The sequence below is a fragment of the Ctenopharyngodon idella genome, chromosome 15 (genome assembly GCF_019924925.1).
Source record: "Ctenopharyngodon idella isolate HZGC_01 chromosome 15, HZGC01, whole genome shotgun sequence".
NCBI classification, from domain to species: domain Eukaryota; kingdom Metazoa; phylum Chordata; class Actinopteri; order Cypriniformes; family Xenocyprididae; genus Ctenopharyngodon; species Ctenopharyngodon idella.
The window spans coordinates 12761166-12785185 of NC_067234.1; the positions used below are offsets into that span (position 1 = coordinate 12761166).

The 24020-nt window shown below is 38.8% G+C and overlaps 3 protein-coding genes across 3 annotated transcripts; all 3 read right to left on the reverse strand.

Moving 5' to 3' along the window:
* Positions 1–248: 248 nt before the first annotated feature.
* Positions 249–14240, reverse strand: bace1 (beta-secretase 1). The gene is made up of 9 exons (XM_051864065.1): positions 13413–14240; positions 7393–7481; positions 7091–7307; positions 6853–6990; positions 6340–6474; positions 5750–5851; positions 5512–5661; positions 1871–2042; positions 249–1710 (listed from the first exon to the last, which is right to left on the reverse strand). Exons 1-9 carry the CDS (start codon positions 13683–13685, stop codon positions 1466–1468), a joined length of 1521 nt encoding a protein of 506 aa, XP_051720025.1. The 5' UTR covers positions 13686–14240; the 3' UTR covers positions 249–1465.
* A 394-nt stretch (positions 14241–14634) lies between these two features.
* Positions 14635–20085, reverse strand: LOC127496271 (T-box transcription factor TBX1). The gene is made up of 8 exons (XM_051864076.1): positions 19064–20085; positions 18567–18738; positions 18124–18225; positions 16779–16950; positions 16511–16666; positions 15347–15414; positions 15020–15144; positions 14635–14870 (listed from the first exon to the last, which is right to left on the reverse strand). The coding sequence occupies exons 1-8, from the start codon at positions 19146–19148 to the stop codon at positions 14674–14676; spliced, it is 1077 nt and encodes a 358-aa protein (XP_051720036.1). The 5' UTR covers positions 19149–20085; the 3' UTR covers positions 14635–14673.
* A 132-nt stretch (positions 20086–20217) lies between these two features.
* Positions 20218–23155, reverse strand: apoa1b (apolipoprotein A-Ib). Its single transcript, XM_051864086.1, has 4 exons — positions 23042–23155; positions 22404–22450; positions 21996–22140; positions 20218–21157 (listed from the first exon to the last, which is right to left on the reverse strand). The coding sequence occupies exons 2-4, from the start codon at positions 22444–22446 to the stop codon at positions 20572–20574; spliced, it is 774 nt and encodes a 257-aa protein (XP_051720046.1). The 5' UTR covers positions 22447–22450; positions 23042–23155; the 3' UTR covers positions 20218–20571.
* Positions 23156–24020: the final 865 nt, after the last annotated feature.

Sequence of the window (24020 nt, forward strand, 5' to 3'; positions counted from 1 at the left end):
TTAATTGTGTCAAATGTTGCAGATAAATCTAGCAGTATGAGAACTTATGATTATGAAACTGTTATATGAGTAAATTAAAAAAAAAAAAAAAAACTAATTTATAGAAAAAACTGTTAAATGTTATCTTCTATGCAATGTTATCTTCCATTACATGATTGAATGAGTACCTCTGTTCACTGGCAAAGGAAGCAAAGAAGAGATTATCATGCTATATCACATGATCGCCAAGAAATGAGGCCACACGCTGCTATTTTATGCACTTTATTGGTTGTAAGAGCTGCCAATCTGGATTTTCTTTAATACATGTTACAGGTTAGCAGTAGCAGTAGGAACCTGCTCTGCAGATTTTTCACTTTAGACATGTTTAGTTCTGGCTTAATCTGGTTTGGTTAGGATGATGTAAGAGTGTGTGTGCTTTTCCTAATATATGTGAGTTATATGCATAAGAATAAGCAGCATTTGTTTTAGGTGCATTAATTGTTGGGTTGCATGTGTGTGTGTGTGTGTGTGTGCAATCATATTTGCAATGTGAAGTCAGCATTACAGTTCCATACGTGTCCATACGTGTAATGATACAAAAGCTGATGGAATATTTGTTACATCATTTAGATATGAATGTTTGAGTAAATCTCTAGAAAACATGTCCAGATAAGATATGACTAAGAAATCAAAAGAAACAAGAATTTTAAGATCCTATTTTAAGTCAATTGAAATAATAAAATAAAATAAAATTAATACACATTATTTATTTACTTCTATTTATTTATGTGCACTGAGGTAATGGAAATTTGGGAGAAAATGTTATTGAAATGGTCATGAATAACGTCACAATGCAATCACTTTGTTGTGACTCTTAGTCCAAAAATAGGCTTTATTTTTTTAATATTTCTTTTGATTTTGGGGTAAAATATGACTGGACATGTTCTCACCCAGTGATATTCGTTATTACAAATCATATAAGTCTATTTACTGTAAGTTTTCAATTAATATAGTCAGAAGATCATGTCGTCTTAGTAATTAATAGTAATACAGTATGAGTTCCTCATTGTATTGTTGGGGACTGGTATAAGTCATAAACAGTACTCTGTTACCCTTTTTTCATTTTGACAATCAAACAATGTTATAGAATATGATATCTTAATATAGCACACAAACTCTCTCTCACTTTCAAACACAGACACATCCACTCATATAGTTTACATAACTTTACAGAACTTAACTTGAACAGTCCCAAGACAGCTATCCACACTTAAAAGTCTGTAAGATACTCAAAAAGATTTAGAGGGTACGAAATCCCTCCAAGGTGGGACAGCCTGTGTGTCTATGTATGTGTGTGTATGTGCATATTCACAATTATAACGTGTAGTTATAATTATAGTAGCCTCATCAATATTTCCCCTTCTTTGAGAACCTCAAGGATGGCCACCTTTACGAACAGTTTAAATGCTGTACGTTTTGATATGGCTCACTTTAGGAGAGATATGTCATCAGAGAAATCTCCAGCGCCCAGAGGATGAAGGCAGCGTGTAAAACGCCACTGACAGACCATGAGGCACAGAGGCAGCATAAATAGGGCACAGATGCCCGCCATAATGTAGGCGATGGTCATTAATGTGGACTCGTCGGTCTGAGGGACATTGTAGCCACAGTCCTCAAGGTCCACACCATGGAATGGTCCCTCCACTGAGGCCGTACGAAACTCGTCGTGGACTAGAGAGAAGGAAAATAACAAGGACAAGGACAAGGACATGAACAAACACAGAATTAAATCTTTTTATAAAATACAGACACAGTATTTTATTTGTGTGGCACAAGTGTCCTAATACTTTCTGAGGTCACTGTAAGTTCCCTAGAGAAAATGCTCTCTCACCGTGACACGTGCTAACAGCAAAGCCGATGCGTTTGTTTTCTCGGTCAAACACCACATAGAAGCCCTCCATGATGACGGCACCCATTACTGTACCAGTGCTCGACTGAGACACAGCGAATTTATAACAGTCCTCCTGTGCCGAGGCCACGTCCTCCACCGGCCTCAGATACTGCTGCAGAGACCCGAGAGAGACAAGACACACATCAGCTACACATATGCGTTCGAGACTGTCCTCCTCCTCCAAAAAATGACCCTTTAAGTAGTTTTTGCAAGCACCTTATTACGACCTATATGTACGGTTTAAAGTCACGCACCCTCTAGCTGGCATAAAAATAATGACAGTGTCATGTTGCATCTCTGACCGTCGTTACCAATCAAAATCTGCAATGTGGGGACTTTTTACACAGTCACTTACTTGCCATTTGTCCTATTTCCATTTAGCGATACTCATTTTGATTTATACATTTGGCAGATGCGTTAGAAAGTGATTTATAGTGCATATACACTTTGAGCATGTGTGCTCCCTGAGATCGAACCCACAATCGCATGATACTGGTTAGGTATGTTTTGAAGCATGGCAGCTGGTTTGAGATGGTTTATGCAGGTCCTTAGTTGGTCCTGAGCTGGTTTAAGCTGGTCCTGAGCTGAAGCTAGTTGCTTAGGACCAGCACAAACCAGCTGCCATGCTTCAAAACATACCTAACCAGCATATGCTGTTTTTTTTGTTTTGTTTTTTTAACAAGGTTGTTGGTTTAATCTAGAGGTTCACAACTCTGGCCCTCAAGATCCACTTTCCTGCAGAATTCAGCTCCAACCTTCAAACTCAGATTCATCTGCCTATAGCTTTCTAGTGATCCTGAAGATGTTTTTTTTTATAGGTGTATTCAATTAGGGTTGGAGCTAAACTCTTCAGGAACGTTGACCTCAAGAACCAGAGTTGAGAACCCCTGGTTTAATCGTATGATTGTGTAGTTTCAAGAGAACTTGTCTCAAGGTAATGATAATGATTAATCATACGATTAAACCAGGGGTTCTCAACTATGGCTCTCTCAGCTCACCACATGTCTATTAACATGTCCGTATATAAAGAAAAAAAGATCCAGCTACTCCACAAGGTTGAGTGGTTGTAGCTGGTACAGTGAGTGAATTGCATTGAACTGTGGGATACAATATCCCATGATCACTGTCAAACTCCACTCTTGAAGGGCCACTGTCCTGCAGAGTATAGCTCCAAAACACCTGCCTGGACGTTTCTAGCAGAGATGGTCTTATTGTTGGGAGATACAAGGGTCCGTGGCTCTACCATTGGAGAAAGCGTAACGGCCAACTTGGATCAGGTGTGCCTTGATAACCAATCGCATACAGCCTTGATATCATTGAATTTCTTTCAGAGTTGTGCGACAGTCAATCACTGTTTGCGGATTTCCTCGCAAAAACAGTGTATTCAGAGTAGTGAGTAACACCTCTCCTCCACTGACATCCATAAAATTTTTTTTTGCTAACCGTGGAGGCTTGCCTTAAAGCAGCTTTGATTCTAGTAATCCTGAAGACCTTGGCTGTGTTTGTACCCTCATTCACTATTCCCTACATCAGTCCACTAATATAGTCCCCTTGAAGGAGTGAATGAAAAAGATTAAGTGAATTCAGACACTGAGTGCACCGGAAGGGCTGCCGCTTTTGCATAGTTTGCGCTTGCTGTTTAAAGGTGCAATATGTAAGATTTTTGCAGTAAAATATCCAAAAACCACTAGGCCAGTGTTATATATTTTGTTCAGTTGAGTACTTACAATATCCCAAATGTTTCCAACTATTTGTAAATCTTGAGAAAACTGCAATTTTAACCAAGGCTCCGGGACATGTGAGGAGTTGCCTGTCAATTGCGTCATACCCGCGTTATTCTCGGTTTCCGATTTTATTTTGTAGAAACCATGGAAACACCAAAGACGCTTTAATATATTACACATTTTAACAACGGTTTGGTTACGTTTATAGACAGAAAACCAATTACTGTTATATAGCTCAACATGTTTAGTCTTATTGTTTAAATCTAATTTTTCTTGATTTTTTGCGAGTACCATGCTTTGCCGTGCCTCAGAGAAAAACACTATTTTGTCAAGTAGCTAACATAGCATAATCAGATGCAGCTTTATTTTTAGTAACAGTAATACAGAATTTTCTCCATCATACAATACATTTTAAAATTAATTGCATGCCATTTATCAACACAAGCCATCCAGTATTTAATATGATATTCTAAAATCGATCTAGCTCACTGCAGTGTGTCTCAAACAAGTGTCTCACAGCAGCCGCCGAGCGAACGCACAGAGTAATATTATAACATCATTTTCAACACATTCAAATGTATATAATATGATAAACAGAGCTGCGTTACCTCATACTCATGACCGGAAAAGTGGAAGCGACGCCAGCGACTGTGGCATAATAAAAGTTCCGTTGCTCGTGAGGCGAGTGTTGCGCAATCGCTCCAGCGGCCTCGTTCAGCTTCCACAACACTTGGTCCTGCTCTGCTTCATACTACAATAACGTTAATAATCGCATCCATGAACATGATTTCTTCCCAAGTCCTATCCCTATTCTTTTGAGGTGAAGACCACATGTCCCAAGATTCCGCGCTCAAGCGTGGCGTCATCAAGCTACGCCTTTGTTTTAAATAGGCCTCTAGCGACCTCTAGAGGACAGAAATCCTACATACTGCACCTTTAATAATCATTTGAAACTCAGTAAACTGGCAGCTCTAGTAGCAATGAAAAGATTTATCTTGAGCTCTGTCATGAAAACTAGCATGTATAATCCTTAATTAAACAATTTAATAATCAATTAAAAGGAGTTTATACCTGTATGATATTACACTGTTGCCACATTGAACCAGCGGTTTGGAAAATGGATGGATTTAGCTGCGGACGCCATCTTCTGGCAAGATGCGGGAATTTATTTAGCATGACTCTCACAGTGCATTATGGCTATTCTCTAGCCGTATATTGGTTGTACACCCGTTATTGTGGTGCATTATGGGATTAAATGAGTGCACTTGATAACGTCAACTATGGTTTCGGACACCACTACAAATAGCTGTCCCCTCAAATAGTGCCCTATTTGAGAATATAGGGGCGATTTCAGGTGTGTTTAATAGGGTTGGAACTAAACTCTGCAGAACAGTGGCCCTCTATGAGTTTGACACCCCTGTTTTAGCAAATATATTAATTCATCAAGTACTGCATGCTTTCAGAACTCATGCTGACTGCACAGTATGTTCAACACTAGTATGATAGTAGGCCTACTGTGACAGTTTGGTAGGCACAACACAAAGCAAAGCTTAAAGGGATAGTTCGCTCAAAAATGAAAATTAGGACTCACCATAGGAAAAACAGTCATACAGGTTTAAAAACCACATGAGGGTGAGCAAATGATGAGATAATTTTTGTGTGAATCAATTCAACTGTTGCCACATATATGGACTGATTGATGATCAATTTGATCATTCTGACCCATATTTTGACTGAATTAGTTATCTTTATATATAGGTTAAGGTGTGGCCCATTATCACTCAGCAGCCTCTTATAGCAGTATACCATTCAGAAAGCTGTCATAGCCACAGAATGAAGAAAGCAGAATGATGGTACCTGTGGCAGGATGGAGATACGGAAGGACTGGTTTCTATTTTCACTCATTAGGTAGAGAGAAATGACAGGGAAGATATGCCAGGGTGTGGTGCCCGCCTGCCAACATACCAGCTGCTCCCCCAGCCAAAAACCTGAGGGAAACTGTTCAGTCTGTGGAGACAAAAATCCAACTGTGAGAGAAATCTGAAAACGTTTAGCATGTTCAAGAATGAGACCAGCTGAGATGATATAAACTGACCGATGAAGCCGCTTCAATGGCCTTCACAGCAGCCTGGAACACTTTACGAGGGAGACGCAGGTTTGTAGTGCCGCTGTCCACAATACTCTTATCATAGTTATACTGAGAGACAAAGACAGAGAAGAGAAATAGTAAGAATGTCTGCTTTTAGCAATGGCTAGTTTGACTTTGTTTAACAATAAAAAACAGTAGTCTGTTCAATTGTATTCTTAACCATGACCAACTGGGAGAGTACAAATCTAGTGCACCTGTTGTTAATTTCATTAACACCAAAACAGCTGAAACTGATTAACAACCCCCTCTGCTACTTAACTGACCAGATCAATATCCCAGAAGTTTAACTGACTTGATGCTATTCTCTGATTAATAAGTGTTCCGTTAATTTTTTTGAGCAGTGTATATATTAGACAAAAAATAGAGGTTCACCCTATTTCACCAAGGTCCACCCACTTAGAGATTTCTGGCCTTGCCACTGCCTTGGACATAAAATCACACATGCTTGAAATGTATCTGTGAGTGTGTCTCTACTTTTCTCAGTAGGAATAAATGCTTCATGGCAAAAAAAAACAAAACAGAAGACTTGTTCTCACTTCTTTGCAGTCCATATTGAGATCCTGTCCGTTAACCTCAATGCGCACGATGATGACCTCATAATACCACTCTCGTCTGATTGGTGTGTACCACAGCTCCCCAACATACAAGGACGGATCAATTCCCCCAATGATCTGGAAAGAATAAAGACAATCTGTGAATAAACACATCCTTTTTATAGTATGTCACTTAATTTGTTTTGTTGGACATTACATATAAATTTTAACAACATGGTAAGTGTGTGATTCAAATATTTTACTAATTTCATATGACTGCACTTTTGATCCTCAAAACACACAAATCATATGAACTATTTTTATGATTTTTTTTTATGACGTATTCTTGTCCTATTTTCAGAGCTTGGCAGTCTCAATCTCCTTTCATTTTCCATAAAAGAAAGACAGTCATTTAAAGTAAATGATAGAATTTCAATTTGGGGTCAATTAACCATTTCTTGCACTGAAATGATCTAGTTCTTTGTCATGTTTTCCTATCTTCACAGCAGCTCTCACCATACTGCCCCCTACAGTGGAGCTGCCAGCACTGTAGTTCTGGGTGAATCCTGCTCCACAGAGCTGCAGAGAAAACATGTCTGGGACGCTGGTCTGTCTCAACAGAGAGTCGAAGAACGGCTCTAGAGTCTCGTCCGGCTGAAAGATGGAAAACCTGATTAGAAGAGACTCTTTATTAAGCATTGTGAAGTGATGACAGCACAAGCACTCGTGTTACAGAAACACTGCAGGAACCGACCCTTGCGATCTCAGCATAGGCCAGGCCGAGTATGCCCTCCCAGTTGGATCCATTGATGAAGAAGCGATCAGACTGGGTGATTGCAGCAATGTTGGCCCTCAGAGACACATTGGGCCCGTGAGGAATTGACACCAGATCAGTGCCCAGCTCGCCCTCCCACCGGCCTTGTGTGTACGGCACATACACACCACGGCCCAGATCTCTGTACGATGACGAACTATCAACACAGACAGGAAAACATTTGTTAGCCTTTACAACATATGTCATGACACATTTGTGTGTGGTTAGTTACTTCTACTCACAGAGAGCGGTGGTAATATCTGTGGAGGAACGGGTGAGCGGCGGCGCCAACTGCAAAATTACTGCTGCCCGTATCAACCAGGATGTTCAACTGAAACACAAAGGGATTTAATATTTGATTAGATAAAATGAATAACTGAAGAAAAATGTGAGTGGTGCTCACCAGTGTTGGGGAAAGTTACTTTTAAAAGTAATGCATTACAATATTGTGTTACTCCCTATTAAGTAACTAATTGCGTTACTTTTTCTCACTTGGGCTGGGCTTGCTTGTTTGTTTTCTTAATAACAAATAAAAGTTCTATTTTTGGCAAATGTAAATGTCCTTTCACACCAAAAGTGAAATGAATAAGCCTCAGGCTGAAAGAAATGCAAATTCACTCCTGTACAGTAGAGGGCGCAGCTCAAACAAACCTTTCAGCTGTGCTGCCATTCTGGATTAAAGAAGAATTAGATGAAGGAGAAGAAAGTTCAACACTTACTTCAGCAATAAAAAAAATAAAAAAAACGACAACAAAGCACTTGAATGTGATGAGCTGGCAATTACGAATCACTTCAGAAGTGGGAAGTAGGAAATTTCTGATAGCATGTGAAGGCAGCATTACTCCCATTTACTCTTAATATGTGGACAGGGGAGCTGTCAGTCAATACACAGGGAAAACTTGTGGTAAATCTGAGATATTTTTTTGTAAATTTAAAAGTAATGCGTTACTTTACTAGTTACTTGAATAAGTAATCTGATTATGTAAATCACATTACTTATAATACGTTACACCCAACACTGGTGCTCACCCATACAAACCTGCAGTGATGCCAGTGATTGGCAAGTGTTTTTAGGCCACTGTGATGTGATACGGTTTTCTGAGTATTAGCTATGGTGTTCTGGAACAGCTGTGGGTACATGATTTATCAGCTCACTCCCAAGTCTCTATGATATCCTCTGGCCTCATTTATAAAATATTGCACAGAAACGTCCTACATTTGCTCTTACGATCATTTCTCAAACATGTTTACGTGCGAATCAAAGAAGGAACATATGCACAAAAAACATGCATACTAAAAAAATGACTGTAAAAAAAATTTACACAGCAAAACACTGTTTTCCACTGAAACAGTAATATACCATAAAAACAATGCATTATGGGTAATATTTGGCATTTTAAGAAAAGAGGCCTATAGTATACTTTCTCGAAAATGACAAATAATATTGCTAAGTATGTATTGTAATATACAGAATATACTGTGTAATATTTGTCATTATCGAGAATGTAGCCTATAGGTTACTTTCCCAAAAATGACTAATAGTATTACCAAGAATGCATTGTTTTTATGGTATATTACCGTTTCAATAGAACACGTTATTTTACTGTGTAAATTTGTTTAGTTTTTTTTTAGTTATTTTTTAGAGTGGTGAAATCTATAATCAAATGTTCTTGAAATTGTGCACAGCTGAATGGTTTCAGATCTCCACCTTGTAAACGCCGCCTAATTTATGTCATTAACATATAAAAGATCACCAGTCAACGTCCAAATCCTTTACTTGAGAACGGTGAGCGGCAAAAATGGATTTCCAAATACCTGCAGTATACTTCACTCTGCCACAAGGAAAGACCCTGACGTGGCACTAAACACTTTTCCACATTAAAGACCATTTTTATAAATATGAACGTTGGCGTGGATCTGTGTGTACACACATTTTACAAATAAGGCCCTTGGTCTCTAGATGTGGCTCAGGTCTTTCAGCTGACTACTGCTCTGTTGTCAAATGTTTCTGACCTTGTGGGTGTTTGTGTGTTTGTGAAGGGGTATTTAAGAATGAGATATATTATTGATCGGCCTCCTGCACGCCACCAGCGACTGACTGGCAGCCTGTCTCTGAGCGTGAGACTCACTGACTAAGCAAAATGTGATACACACTGAGGGAGAGCGAGACGGAGAAAGACAGACAGGACAGTACAGGACGGGAGATGGGAAACCTGAGAACAAGAAAGAGCTGCCAGACATCGGTTGGACTTCTGAGATCTCTAGCATGTTATACTGGCCAGTTCTTGTAATCAAACATTCTGAAATGATTGAGATCAGACAATTACTGTGTCCACTTGGCTGTTTTTTCTGAGAGTCTACCGGCAGCTTTGTCAATGGATAAAAAATATTTTGGAGAGAGTCTTTCTGAGTAAGTTTGTTTAATGGCAGAGACACCTGAAGGTAACTCCATCATTAATATGTCATCAGTCACTCTTCTCAGCATTGGCTTTTTCAATGGCTGACGCTGAGAGCAGGGTGACTGATGACATATTATATTGATAAAACACAATGACGGACCACTTCTATACAGAATACTGCTTTGTTGTAAAAACATCACACCTGTGCATTCACAAATTTAGAGTCGTTCCAAACACAAACACATCTCTCCATATAAATTCTATTAGACGAGTGTTTTAGTGTTTTTGAATTGAAAGGTGGTTGATAACACACTTGACCATCTTACCATGTCTGCCTATTCCTCTCAGCAGCTCTTCACTGTAGTAAGAATTGAGCTGACTCCTCATGTCACTGATCTGTCCTGCGGGCTTCCTGTTATTCTGCTCACTGAATCTGGCCTGTGTGCATCCTTCCTCTATATACGAGACCTGCCTTCACCCGCAGTGCTTCCTCTTCCTCATACGTTATGTGACCTTGTTGAGGCAGTGGACAGTTGAAGATGTTTGGTGTGCAAAAACACTAATTCATTTCCTTCCACAGAATTTTTAAGCTCATGTAAGATGCATTAGACGAGGACACAAAACAGTTATAGTGATGATACTAGCTCAGCATTTGCTCAGCGAGTTTCCTCTCTACCTGAGAAAAGTGTGGTTTTATCAAGTCTTCCTGGAGCTTAAACAGGAAAGCATGACAGTAGCAATGTCAAAAGTTCGATTCCCAGCAAATGCTTAGGTTGAATGTAAAGTAAGTCGCTTTGGATATGTCAATTCAAACGTTCAGTGCAAACATTTTAATAGAACAATTGTTGTTGGTACATGGTTCTTATAACCATGTTGATCTGTCATAGTGTATATGTACTGGGTAATAGAGCACTATTATACCGTTTACACAACACAGTTTTCAACTAAAAACAGACATTTTTTCATGTTGTTTTTTTACACAACAACAGTGTTTTGGCAGCCTGAAAACGCTAACTTTTGAAAAAGGGTTTTAGGGTGTTTACATGACAACGGTGTACTAAAAACAGAAAAGTTTTCCTACGCATTTTTCTGGTACAGACGACAACGTTGTCAAAACGATTCCCGTTCACACGGATTTGCGGAACGATTAAAAACGCTTTATTACTCAAGCCAGGCCAGTAGGTGGTGATGTGACTTTGTGAAGAAACACTACATGCCTATAGACTGAACACGTAATACACATTCGCGTTTTTGTAGTTTACACGGAAATGATAACGCTATCATTTTCAAAACCTTGCACTTTGAATCCCGTTTTCAAAAGTCATCCCCCAAAACGCCATTGTCGTGTAGATGAATGGCCAAACGCATAAAAGGTTTTCCGTTTTTAGTTGAAAACGGTGTCATGTAAACGGTATCTCAAAGTGCAAGTTTTTGAAAACAATACTGTTATAGTCTCAGTAGTCTGTGAAAACTGCAAAAACATGAATTTATGAAAATTTGTGAAATTTCCTAATGCTAGGAATATGGTTATTTATTTTCAACAATGTGAATCTCTCAGTTGAGCTTTATTTATTTGTATTCGGTACATTTCACTGTGGATTCTTTGTTAAATCAATCGCATTTCAGCGCAGGTTTTGCAAACAGACTTTTACGATATGGACTCGACATTAATGCAACAACATGTAAGTAACTGTGTTAATTCTAATGCCTGATCTGATATGTAATGATTCATGTACAGTCACATGTTCTTATGTGTCAGTAAATCAAACCAGTGACTAAACGGTCAACTTCGTGTTGTTTCTCTTAGTAGAATGAAAATAATCTGTTATTTAAACGGTGATCAAATTAAATATGTAGAAAGCATTCAAAGAACGCTCCCTTTGCAATCGCTGGAGCTGTCAATCAAACAGCGCGAGTGTATCAGTGACTGAGTTCTGGACTCGCGCCAAAACTCCCGTTTTATTAAGCGAATCTCTTAGTTACATCGCGTTTGCACTGTTATGATGAAAGCATTCGTTAGTGTGCAGAAATTGAGTTGCAATTACGAGATCACTGCTTTCATGAGCTCAACAACATGTCTGTGATCGGTTACAGTCTTCATCACTGCAACCTTTCATGCCACAATCTAAATATAATGCCATCTAAATGTAATGCTATAATCAACACTTTTCACGATTAGTTAACCTTGAGAGCTGTAATAGTAAAAACATGCTAAAAGTTTTTGAGATAATAATACTTAATACACAGCAGTGGGCGTTTACACTGAAGTCTCACAGCAGACACGACCCTTAAAACAGATTTCAAATCAGAGGGCTAAAATCAGGGTAGGAAAAATGCCTTTTATTTCTAAATTATGATCATTTTTGATGTAAAAACCATATTAACATTATAAGTGAACCCCAGGAAACATTATAACATAATAAAACAAGTAAATGACCCCTTTAAAAAATGATTATATGTCTGGCTTAAAATGAACCCAAAATAGGTTGGAAATTAAAAATCAGACACATAATTACTACAGGCAACACTGATAATCAAAAGGTGAACATTTATTAATAAGCAATTGAATAGTTGTTTATTATTTATTAAACTTATTAATAAATGTTTATTTGTTAAACATATTAATAAATGTTAATTTCCAACCTATTCTGGGTTCTTTTTAAGCAAGCAATACAGTAATTTGAGTTAATAGTTGAGTTAAATAAAACTACCCAGCAGGTTGGTCAAACATTTAACCCAATCGCTGGGTCAAAACAACCCAATTGCTGGGTTTGCCCATTTTCAGCCCAATTTGGGTTATTTTTAACCCAGCATTTTTTTTTTTTTTTTTTTTTTTTTTTTTAGAGAGTAGTGTTTCTTTACAAAGTGACATCGCCACCTACTGGCCAGACAGCATAATAAATCTGTGGGGATCACTTTGACAACATTGTTGTCTGTACGCAAAAAACGCAAAGGAAAAACTTTACCGTTGTCGTGTAAACGTCAGGATAGGGCTGTGAAAACTGAGCAGTGTCATACAGTCTCAGTGCTCTACACTATAGCTGTGACAATTGGGCAAAACACATATAGGCTACTTCACAAAACAATCCCACAGTCAGCGTTTAGTGGTTTAATCAATGCTCTAATATTCCCATAAAGCACACAGATCTTAACGAAACATGCTTGGAATGGAATACATAAGTATACTGCTTACTTCACAGTACATACTGTAAATGTGGACTACTAATAACAAAAACAAACACCAGTAAACACCAATAACTAGAAGGTGACAATTATGCAAATTATAGATTGTATATAGCATATGAAACTACCAGTTTAACACAGTATTACTGTTTAACTGTTGAATGTTGGTATAACAGGAAGTGTATATCTCTTTTGTTTTACCACTTTAAATCACATTTAACTAGTTCAGTAAGAAATAAAGCAAAGTGTAAATATAAAATAGAAAAGATTTTAAGCAGTGAATGAATATGTAAATGTGTAATCATTTTTTGAAAAGGGGTTTTAAATTAGATACTGCCAAAATGTTTTAATTGTATTATGGTTTAATTGGATAAGTGTTTCACTGTACATTATGGTGACAGCCATGCTGCAAGACAATTTACACATTTTAGCCCACTTTTTTTTTTTTCTTGATAAATAAAATAAAACACAATTTGAATAGATTATTTTATAAATCTTTCCTGTCCAAGAAAATTAAGTAGAATATATATATATATATATATATATGTATTTTTTTTTTTTTTTTTTTTCTGAGGACAGCAAATATCAGTATATATACATCACAAACAGTATATGGAAGCAATATGCTGTAGCATGTTTTGTTATATGGTGAGAACCCATTTATTTGGATCGAGTCTCACCTTCTGAGGTGGGGTGCCCACGGCCATTTCGATGTAATACCCTTGTCCTGACTTTCCGCGAAGGTTGTCAATCATGTTTACAAAATTCATCACACGGACTCCTCTGCGTGTCCGGGCGGCTCTCGAGGGGACCCGGGGGGCCGCGGGCTGTGAGAGGGGCCCCTGCTGCAGAGGGACACGGAGCAACAGTGAGCCAGAACTGCCAGCGGAGGAGGTGACCGGCAGAAGGGCCATAAATGTCCATGAATACAGAAACAGACGCGGCACTTTCATCTTTCCGAGCTATAAAATCCCTTTGTTTACTTTAGAACGCGTCAAGTGGCGGATCCGAAAGTTCTATTATGGCGTCATAATGCACAGAACGCCGACAACAGAATGCGCAAATTCCAAATCCCTGCGAGCACTAAAGGACATTCGGGCTCATGTTTATTATCCTTCGTTTTCTCCATCCTCCGCATTTACAAACAACGGCAACCATTCCCGTTTTCCACATTCGTCTTTCTTTTTTATATAAAGATTCCGAACTTGATGTCCTATTGCAAAACCTTCCTGCATGCTCTTTAAGAAATTAACTGTTAAAATCAGACGATCCTTCTATTTAAATAAAAGCAGAAGTAGAGCAGGTGAGCATCGCTCTTCTGGAGTTCTGCCGTTGAATGTCTGCCATTGAAATGTGCTCGACGTCGTGTCCATTTAGAGCTGTCTTTTGCCCTTTGATCATTTGACGGCGCAAACCTCCATAATCCGCATCTATATGTCCTCAAACAGCTCCTGCCTCCTCCTCCATCTTCCCTGCATCCGCACGCACTGAAGCGCTGTCCGATTCCTGAATTAATCATTAGGATGAATCAATTCTATTGAATGATTCGGTCAGAGCGATTCGCCAAGCGTTCGAGTGAAAGCGGGTTGAAATAAGGTTTGATAGGGTGAATCGTTTTACTGAACCGGTTCAGTGGAGCGAATCGTCCGAACGAACCGATTCGCAAAATGAATCAGGCATCCCTTACACTAGCGCACTGAGCGCACTCCACACACACACACACACACACACACACACACACTAATGTCAAGCGCTGGAATGATGCATCATGGGGCTTGAAGTTTAATCATCAGACCATTATTCTCATGTGCTGTATAACATCTATCTATCTATCTATCTATCTATCTATCTATATATATATATATATATATATATATATATATATATATATATCTGTCTGTCACTTTTAGAGCATAATAAGGACTGTTTAAATGAATCTTGTTAGCCAATCAGACCTCTGTCTGCTCTGGCCAGGCCGTCCCACTGGCAGGGCAGTGTGAAGAACACAGGAGTGCTGTAGAAATGAGCATGGGAACCTCCATCCCTCCTGTCTGTGCTGCACTCCATCCCTTCACTATATGACAGCGCTGCTTCATCCATCGCTGTCTGTAGGGTTGGATCATGGGGATTTGAATGGCCTGCAAAGAGTGAAGCAGAGGTTTACAACAAATAAATTGTTGTGTATTGTTGTGTACAGTAGATATGAAATTAGCATTGGCAATGGCAAGATGAGTCATCCATTTTTCCCCCAAAATGTTTGAATCCTCAGCTCAGTAACTGCACTCACGTTGTGCCTGTGGTTGGTGTCGTGGCCTCTGGTCTTCACGTACGGCGCTGGTCACAGATGTTCCCTCAAACAGGTTCCAGGGCAAAGATAGTTGAGGAGATTCAGTTTGGCATTGAGCTGAATGTCTAAGATCAGAAAGCATAATTATGCTCATTGCCAAACTGTAGATAGTATAACAATTGCAGAAAGTCACACTAACCATAAAATAACGGTTGTCATGCAAAGTCTCATATAAAGATGAGCAAGTTCCATATTATATAAAAAAAAGCCACAATAATCTCAGGACTTGTAATCTCAGGTCTAACGTTATACGGCATAAACATTCACCTGTTTTCAGAATCTGCTGTACGAAAGCCTTTCGCAAAGGGGTTGCAAGCGATCTTCAGCTGGGTAATCTGTGACAGGAAAGGACATCATACAGACTCACTGCAGCTACTTTATACTGAACTTATTATACAGTTCTTGATGAAAATAAACAGCTCCATAATGCTTCAAAATGTCTACCCATCAAAAAATATAAATAAATAAATGAAAAATAACATGACAGACTTGATAACTGTTTTTTAATTATAAACTATTAACTGTTACGCATGTGGTAGCTAACATGCTCGAAGATGAAGGCGAAAATGGATATTCCAAAATTGATTGCCTTTATTTATAAAATGAACACACAGGAGATTACAGGAGAAATGCAAACCACACTTAATGCAAACAAGAACCAACAAAGAAACCTGACCTTAGACGTTTGTTAAATCATGAATGAAGTGAATGGGTAGTGTAATAAATATGTCCTACTTGTCGTAAAATTCTCTCTTTTCATACTAAACTCCTAGTACAGTTTCTCTTTCTTCATTTTCATGCCTAAGTTCCATGAGTGTATGTAAAGTGTCCTGTACAAGCATTTTACAACATTCTGAATCAAACTATTGTTAAACAAATGGAATTAAATTGTATAAAGTGAATTGATTTACTGTCAAGCCAAAGATTCACACCTAGCAAACCATGCTAATCAGTGACATGAAAGGAATGTTTTAAAATTTAGGTTACACTTTATTTCAATGGTCCACTTCTACTAACTATATGTAACTTTGCAACTACATGTCATCTAACTCTCATTAGAGCATAGACTGTTAGGTTAGGGTTAGGTATTAGGGTTCAGGTTAGTAGAATAAGTTGACATGTAGTTGCAAAGTTACTTATAGTCAATAGAATGTCTGTTGGGGAGCATCAAAATAAAGTGTTAGCAGATATTAAGCAGACAGTCTACTAATGACTGTAAGTTGACATAGTAGTAAAGTTACTTATAGTTAATACAATGTCTAAAGTGGACCATCAAAATAAATTGACAACATTTATTAGAATTTGCTAGCTGAGACGACTGTACTAACACTTACAGCTTAATGAGAGCTTTATAACTAATTGAATCCTGCTTCTTAATCCAAGGCTTATGTGCTATGAGGAACGTGTGGATGGATGTTGGGTGTTCGGTACCCTGTGGTTCTGGTAGGCGGTGACTGCGATGAAGCGGGTTTCTGGGAAGCTGAAAGTGCAGAAGTTGCGGTGAGCGAAGCGCTGGCTGTTTCTGCTCCTGTCGACCAGCACCACGTGCAGCCGCGGCTGGTAGCGGTGCATGGAGTTCAGGATCATCTGCAGACACATGCACAAGTGTTTGAATCTCTGCAGGAATCCAAACAGTTATGTACACTGTGTGTGTGTGTGTGTGTGTGTGTGTGTGTGTGTGTGTGTGTGTGTGTCCTACATGGCCATTATCGTCCAGCAGGTTGTTGGTGAGTTTGAGGCGGTCAAATGAGACCGTCTGTTTGATCCACTGGGCTCCCCGTGCGGGTGAGTCTGGATGGAAGTGCACTCGTCCTGGGGCAGCTATATCTCCACGTCCCGCTACCAACCAGGAAGAGCTGTGGAAAGCATACCTGCATGCAGGAACATCAAGAATATCCAAAATATGTCAAATCAAAACAGAACCAACATACTTAAGACCAGGGTTTCAGCTGCAGTCGGGGTACTGCAGGAGGTCTGGGCACTAACATATAAACATATGTTACATTTAATTTTTAACTACATTAAAATCTTAATTCTGAGAGTGTACAATATCAAATTGATTAGAAAACACTGGACAATTAATTCAGGGCATAGCAAAGGAGGTAACACAATTGTGCTACTGGGGGCTCCTTGAGTTCTTAGGATGGCCCTGAAAAAGATTGACAACCTATGGAAGCTCATTTCTGCCACTGAATAAAATATAAGAAAAGGTAGTCCTGTGTAAAAATAAGGTATCATCAGCATACATTTGCACTTGTATCCCTTCACACTGTTGCGGGAGATCATTAATATACAGGCTGAATAATATGGGACGGTACACCCATTGTATAATGTAAGTTACCAGACTGAACACCATTAATTTTTACAAATTTTGTGTTATGCAAGTTATATAATCAGAATTGTGTGATATAAAGCCAGAATTGCGTGATGTAAAGTCACAATTGCAAGTTATATAGTCAGAATTGTGTGATATAAAGTCAGAATTGCGAGATATAAAGTCAGAATTGTAAGATATGAAGGCGCAATTGCGAGTTATAAGGTCAGAATTGTGATATAGTCAGAATTGCAAGTTATAAAGTCAGAATTGTAAGATATGAAGTCGCAATTGTGAGTTATAAAGTCAGAATTGTGATATAAAGTCAGAAATGTGTGATATAAAGTCGAAATTGCAAGTTATAAAGTCTGAATTGCGTGACATAAACTCCAATTGCGAGTTATAAAGTCAGAACTGCGAGTTATAATGTCAGATTTGTGAGATATAAAGTCAGAATTGCTTGATATAAAGTCGCAATTACGAATTATAAAGTCAGAATTGCGTGATATAAAGTTGCAATTTCGAGTTAAGTCAAACAAGCTTCCATAACGACCCCCTACTTTAAGCATGAAAAAAAAAGTTTCTTAATTGTGCTCTAAAATTTGTGTTTAAATTGTTTGTAGTGCCGTTACATTTTTTTATTTTTTATTTAAACACAGCATCTTTTGGTGTCTCTGAACATTATGCTGGATTTATCAAAATAGTTAAGAAGCCTTTTCTGTTGAGATACCTGTATCGTTTGTCATCAACAGGAATAAAGTCCATTAGAAGAACATATTCTGCTGCTGGGTCCATGCCTGAAATGTGTACTTGAAATGTAGGAAACATCCTTCTGTATAAACACAAACAACACGAGTTTCCACAGATTTGACATGCATACAAAAATATGAAAGCGCTAGCAGTAGTGGTGTTTTCTGAGACAACAATCACTATAACCATTGCTCAATTCTCTATCCCTAACTATTGAGGTTTGGTACTGTTTAAGAGGCCATAGACCGGAGGACTCTTCGGAAAATGCCCAGAACAACCTCTTTGCTACCTCAAAAAACACCCACAATACCCTAGAATCACCGCTCACATTTTCTTCAGACAATGTAAAAATGGAATTACACATTACACAATGCTTTAAAGAGGTCATATTACAAGATGCAAAGGTGTAATATTTGATGAAACCTTCCAGCTTTTGTTACAATCATTTCGGTGCCCAGCTGGTCAAACTGCCGCCACAGGCTTTGCATTTCCAGCTGAACTCTGACACTGGCAACTTCAGGAGCTTTGCTGCACGTCCGCCCCTCATCTGGAGAACACGGCAGGACCAGAGAACCAGCCTGCGACAACTCCGAGACTACAGACATAGGCCAAAGTTAAATTAAATACCCGATTATACTGTGACGTAATTTCAAATTAACCAGTTTATCAAACAAGCCGAAATATAGGGAAGGACTTGCGATTGGCTTAGGATTTTGATTACAAGATCAACTATATAAATACGCACAAATTAACCACTTACAATAAGGCGGGTAACATGCATTAAGAAAATAGTGTCCTATTTTGATTTCAAGACAAAAGAATTCTCTAAAATTCTCTAAAAGTTTCAATATCTCACTGTTTCAAGGATGCTTTTAAAATAGTACAAATAACAAAGTACAAAGCAAAAATATGAATATTACCGTTCATCATTAGTGCTGTACTCAGGAAACCTGGTCCAACATCCAATCGCAAACACAATCGAGGTGTGAATGTGTCTGATTCCATGACGGTGGCTTTATATATTCTGAGAGATCTAATATGCAGTATTTCAGCACCTCATCCATATCACTCTCTCACAACCCGTGACCCACGGTGCCCACAAACTTACTCTGTATCACACTCAGGTATTTGTCAATTACATATACATCACTTGACGTTATTGACTGTGAACAGAAGGATCCATTGGTCGTGGCAGCAATTGATCAATGCTTCGGTGTCACACCTCCAACACTCAACAAACAGCTAATTGTACTTTTACCACTATTGTTCTGATGGAAAAAGCCTTGCTGCAAGGTCATAGTGATGACCTTTGATCTAGCTCTCCATCTGCACTCTCAACTGAGCGTTAAGATCCTGACAAGCAGTGAAGATGGATCTGTTAATAACGTCTATGAGCATTTCTGCAACGTTAAATCAATGCTCTTCTTATGAAGTACTACTGTTGCCTCATATAGGAAGGACACATTTGATAATAAGATCTCTTTAATATCTCAGTCGTTCTCCATGTTCAAGTTGATATGCAAATTTAACATAACTGACTTTAACCAGTTTTACCAAAAGCATTCCATCATATTTTGGACCATATTCTTGGATTTTAATGCAAATCTAGACAGAATGGTTCTGAAACTTGATTATCAAGTTTTAACTTGTCAATATGCCATAGCCAGAATAGCACAGGATTGCTTTCCTTAATATGTTCGGCAAAAATTATGGTCTGGTGTTGACATAATCTTGCCTGAGGACATTAAAATGGCCACCACATCCATCTTGCCCTATTACTAATAAGTAACAGATCACTAGACCAGGAAATATTGATCACCGCTGACACATTTTTGTAATCAACTCATTAATCAGATCTAAAATGTAGAAAACTGTGTACTCTGTTTATTTTAAAGGCCATTGTTGTGCATTTGTATGGCATGGATAAGCAACCATAATTGTAATTGCTGTTTTTTTTTTTTTTGTTGTTGTTGTTGTTTAAAATGTTTATTTTGTTGTGTAATAATATATTATATGCTATATCATATCATTTCAGCAAAACATCCAAATAAGACACATTTAGACATTGAAGAAATAGTATGAAAGTTTTTTTTTTTTTTTATTATGTTTATTATTTTCATTTCATTGAACATTGAAAATCAGTTTTTAACAAAAAGCAGCTTAACAAAGGATTTTTGCTAGGCATTTTTTGAATGAACAGGTTTCAGTGTTCTTTTATTCATATCTGTGTTTGCCCATTAGAGAGGATGTGAGTCCTGTAGCGGTGGGAAATGTGTAAATAGTGCATATGAGTGTATTCGTGTATTGTGTGCTTCGAGTAAAGGTTGGTTATGCTGAGAAAAGCCTTCCGGATGACGGGTCGGGGTGTCGGTGCTTGGCGCAGGAGGCAAGGAAGAAGGCAGGGTGGGTGGTGTAAAAAATGGCTAGTTTACTCCTTGCTAAGAGACTTTTGGACAGCTGCAAATATTGCCTCAAAGTGAGGCTTCACCTGCTCACCCAATTCGGTCATCTTTTTCCTCAGTTCTCCAGATCGCACGCTCTCGCGGAACTCCAAGGCTCCCTTTTCCACCTGATCCTTATATTCCTGGATGTAGGGATCCAGCTGGGTCTTCACTTCCTGCGCATACGCAGTCAACTTTTCGCGCACAGCTTCCAGGATGGGCGTCAGCTTGGACTTGGTCTCCTCCCAGTTGGTTCCAATCTTCTCCTTCAAGCTCTTGATCACCGGCTCCAGCTTGGTTTTGACTTCCTCCATGTGCTCACGCTGCTTGACCAAGTACTCGTCGAGGAAAGGCTTCAGCTCGTCTCTGTACTCCTCGAAGTGCTTCTGCAGAACATGCCTGAGCTCCTCACGCATGGGCGCGATCTGCTTGCGGAGGTCCTCGATGTCCTTGGTCAGCTTCTCACGTTGTGGTGCAGAGGCTTCCAGCACATGGGTACCAATTGGGGAGATGGCTTGAAAAGCGTGCTCAAAGTAGCCATGGAGGTTGTCCACGGACTGGCCCAGGAATTCCCTAAACAGAACAAGGATTTAGGTTGTCATTTGTCATTGGAAAAATGGCGTTCTTTACAATGGAAGGTGTCCCCAGCTCATAGCAACATTGGGATAATCAGTGGCATCAATTACGCAACATATTCTCCAACCAATACGCCTATATAGGTCATTTGTCACTTCCATGAAATACGACCCATAGGAGTGTTTACTAAAGTTGAGCCCCTATCGACAACAGGACACTTTCATTTTAATGCATTGTTCCCTTTTATCTGCGTCATATTTCGGGTTTCGCGTAGCTCAATTGGCAGAGCATTGCAATCTATAACAATATGCAGCCATATGTGATCATGTGATCTTGGGCTTGATCCCAGGGAACGCATATGCTCATAAAGTGTATATGCACTATAAATCACTGAGGGTAGGTTTAGGGGTGGGGTGGGTGTAGTCGTTAATAAAAAAAATGAGTTTTGCTAAATGGAAATAGGACAAATGGTGTAAAAAGTCCACACATTGCATTTAAATGAACACGCATTTTCATTGGTAACGACAGTCATACATCATTTCATGACGACAGACGTAACATGACACTGTCATTATTTTTACGCCAGCTAGAGGGCGCATGACTTTAAAATGTAAATATAGGTCGTAAAAAGGTGGTTGTGTTTTTTTTTTTTTTTGGAGGATAGTCTCCAATTACGACAGGACTATGTATGCTCTTTGAAACTAGTTTGAGAATGCTCTTTGTCATATTTCAGAAGTTAAACGGATTCTTTCAATTTGACTTTAAGACTAATACCATGCTACTCTGCTGCTCTAGATGAGTTCAGCAGGAAATGAAGAGTTTTTTGCTTTCTTACTTGTAGTCTTTGAACTCTGTGTCATCGAGGTGAGTGAGGGACTTGTGTGCAGACTGCTTTAACTGATCTGCATAAACCTGGAGCACAGACTTCACATGATCCAGATGTGACGGTGCTTCGTCCTGCAGGAAACGGGCCTGGCAACCTGGATGAAGGAAATGTCAGTTCATAAGCTTGAGTTTGGAACAAAAGGCTGGGATTCTGATTACTTTAACTAAAAAAAGCCAAATTGTTTGAGTTTTCTTCCCAGCCAGCAACATAGTGTCGGCCCAGATCTGGCCCACATCTGGTACATGTGGATTACACCTGGACCAGATGTGGGCCGGATCTGGGCTGACACTACGTTGCTGGCTGGGAAGAAACCTCAAACAATTTGGCTTTTTTCAGAGAAGCAATGGGTTTACATACCTGCCAGCAAAACAGTGAGGGCGAGGGCTACGAACCTCATCATGGATCTGGGTCAAAAACAAACATCAGATATTGTTAATATAATTGAAGCAGCTCACAATGAATGGATGGGTTTGAGATTTTTAACCAAAGGGAGAGTGGACACAATTCAGCATGATTCATTCTAATGTTATTAAACCTTTTAGTACTGTGATTGTTCTAGATTGATACTACAACTATTGCCTACTCAGGCTGCTCGGGAAAGGTTTACCCTACGACATATGTCAGCCTATTAGACTAGACTCTAATTCATCCCAGATTAGACAGAGTTACAAAGACTTCACAACCAGATTAGCTCTCAACATAATCTAAAATCCTTAGATTAACTTGGACACATTGATGGTGGACCTGGAGAACTGAGCAGACTTCAGGCAGTCGAGGAGTAGAAGGGCTACAATAATTGATCATATTTTATCAATAAGGCTTCGCCATTAGTCTTCAAACCAAAACAATTACTTTTTGTACTTCTAACAATAAAAATCAACTAAAGTATAAAAAGTATAATTTGATACAAATTTTGTTGTTTTGCTAACGGTCCAGCTGTTTCCTGACAAAAGCCTATCATGAGTGGCTCTCATGTCCGAGGTCGGGCTGCTTACCTGTTGATGTAGCTGGTCTGGGACGAGACTGAAGAAGCAGGGCCAGAGATATGTCTTTTATAAGGCTCAGTGGGAGGGAGGGGGCAGGTATCTTGAGCTGAACCTCAACCCCGCGCCTCCTCACAGCAGGGTTCAAAGGTTATCTTCCGAGGGGACGGGGGAGGCCCGCACAAACACATGCATGCACATTCATGATAGATTGCTTTAGGCTCTTTGAGTTTTGACAATATGTCACTCACATCAAAATTTAGCATAGCTACACTCTAAAAATTGAAGGGTTAAAAACAACCTAAGTTGGGTTTAATATGGACAAACCCAGCGATTGGGTTGCTGTTTGCCCAATGTGTTGAGCAGTTTTATTTAGCTCAACTATTGTTTAAAAATTACTATATGACTGGCTTAAAATGAACCCAAAATAGGTTGGAAATTAAAAATCAGACACATATTTACTAGAGGAAACTTGCTTTTAAAAACTTGATTTTTAAACAATATTGAGTTAAATAAAACAACATTCATCCCAACAATCCAATCACTGAGTTTGTCCATTTTCAAACCTGTTGTTTTTAACCCAGCATTTTTTTTTTTATAGAGCGTATGTCTATCAATCTCTTTTTTGAAGCAATCCTTTGACACAAGTGAGAAATTTACAGTTGTTTGTCCTTAAGGAGTTATTTCCAGCAGATCTGACCCTTAAATAGGACTTTTCTTTATTTAACTTAATATAGACTGGTTAATTCAGTCAAATTAAATGATTTTTTTTTTTTTTTTACTTTTTTTTTTTTTTAGAATAATCCAGTTAATTTAAGCACTTTTTTTTTACAGTGTGGTCTTAACATCTGTTCTTTCACATATAGTATTATTCTCTTGCTCTATCTTTTTTTCTAAAAATGTTTGGTTTCAAAGCATTTCATCTTCGACACGTACTGCTGTTCGCTATGTTATTGCATATTTGACAAATAAAACTTTGACTTTGAGACTT

What these genes read in the sequence shown, in the direction of transcription:
- bace1 (XM_051864065.1), bottom strand. Translation starts at nt 13,685, where the DNA reads ATGAAAGTGCCGCGTCTGTTTCTGTATTCATGGACATTTATGGCCCTT. An exon ending in AGATATTACCACCGCTCTCT is followed by an intron (nt 7,308 to 7,392) that starts GTGAGTAGAAGT and finishes CTGTGTTGATAG; the next exon opens with TTCGTCATCGTACAGAGATC. An exon ending in CCACTGTAGGGGGCAGTATG is followed by an intron (nt 6,475 to 6,852) that starts GTGAGAGCTGCT and finishes TATTCTTTCCAG; the next exon opens with ATCATTGGGGGAATTGATCC.
- apoa1b (XM_051864086.1), bottom strand. Translation starts at nt 22,446, where the DNA reads ATGATGAGGTTCGTAGCCCTCGCCCTCACTGTTTTGCTGGCAG. An exon ending in CCTCACTGTTTTGCTGGCAG is followed by an intron (nt 22,141 to 22,403) that starts GTATGTAAACCC and finishes TCCTTCATCCAG; the next exon opens with GTTGCCAGGCCCGTTTCCTG. An exon ending in ACAGAGTTCAAAGACTACAA is followed by an intron (nt 21,158 to 21,995) that starts GTAAGAAAGCAA and finishes TGTTCTGTTTAG; the next exon opens with GGAATTCCTGGGCCAGTCCG.
- LOC127496271 (XM_051864076.1), bottom strand. Translation starts at nt 19,148, where the DNA reads ATGGAATCAGACACATTCACACCTCGATTGTGTTTGCGATTGGATGTT. An exon ending in GTTGATGACAAACGATACAG is followed by an intron (nt 16,951 to 18,123) that starts GTATCTCAACAG and finishes TCCTGCATGCAG; the next exon opens with GTATGCTTTCCACAGCTCTT. An exon ending in CCGCCTACCAGAACCACAGG is followed by an intron (nt 15,415 to 16,510) that starts GTACCGAACACC and finishes TTCCTGTCACAG; the next exon opens with ATTACCCAGCTGAAGATCGC.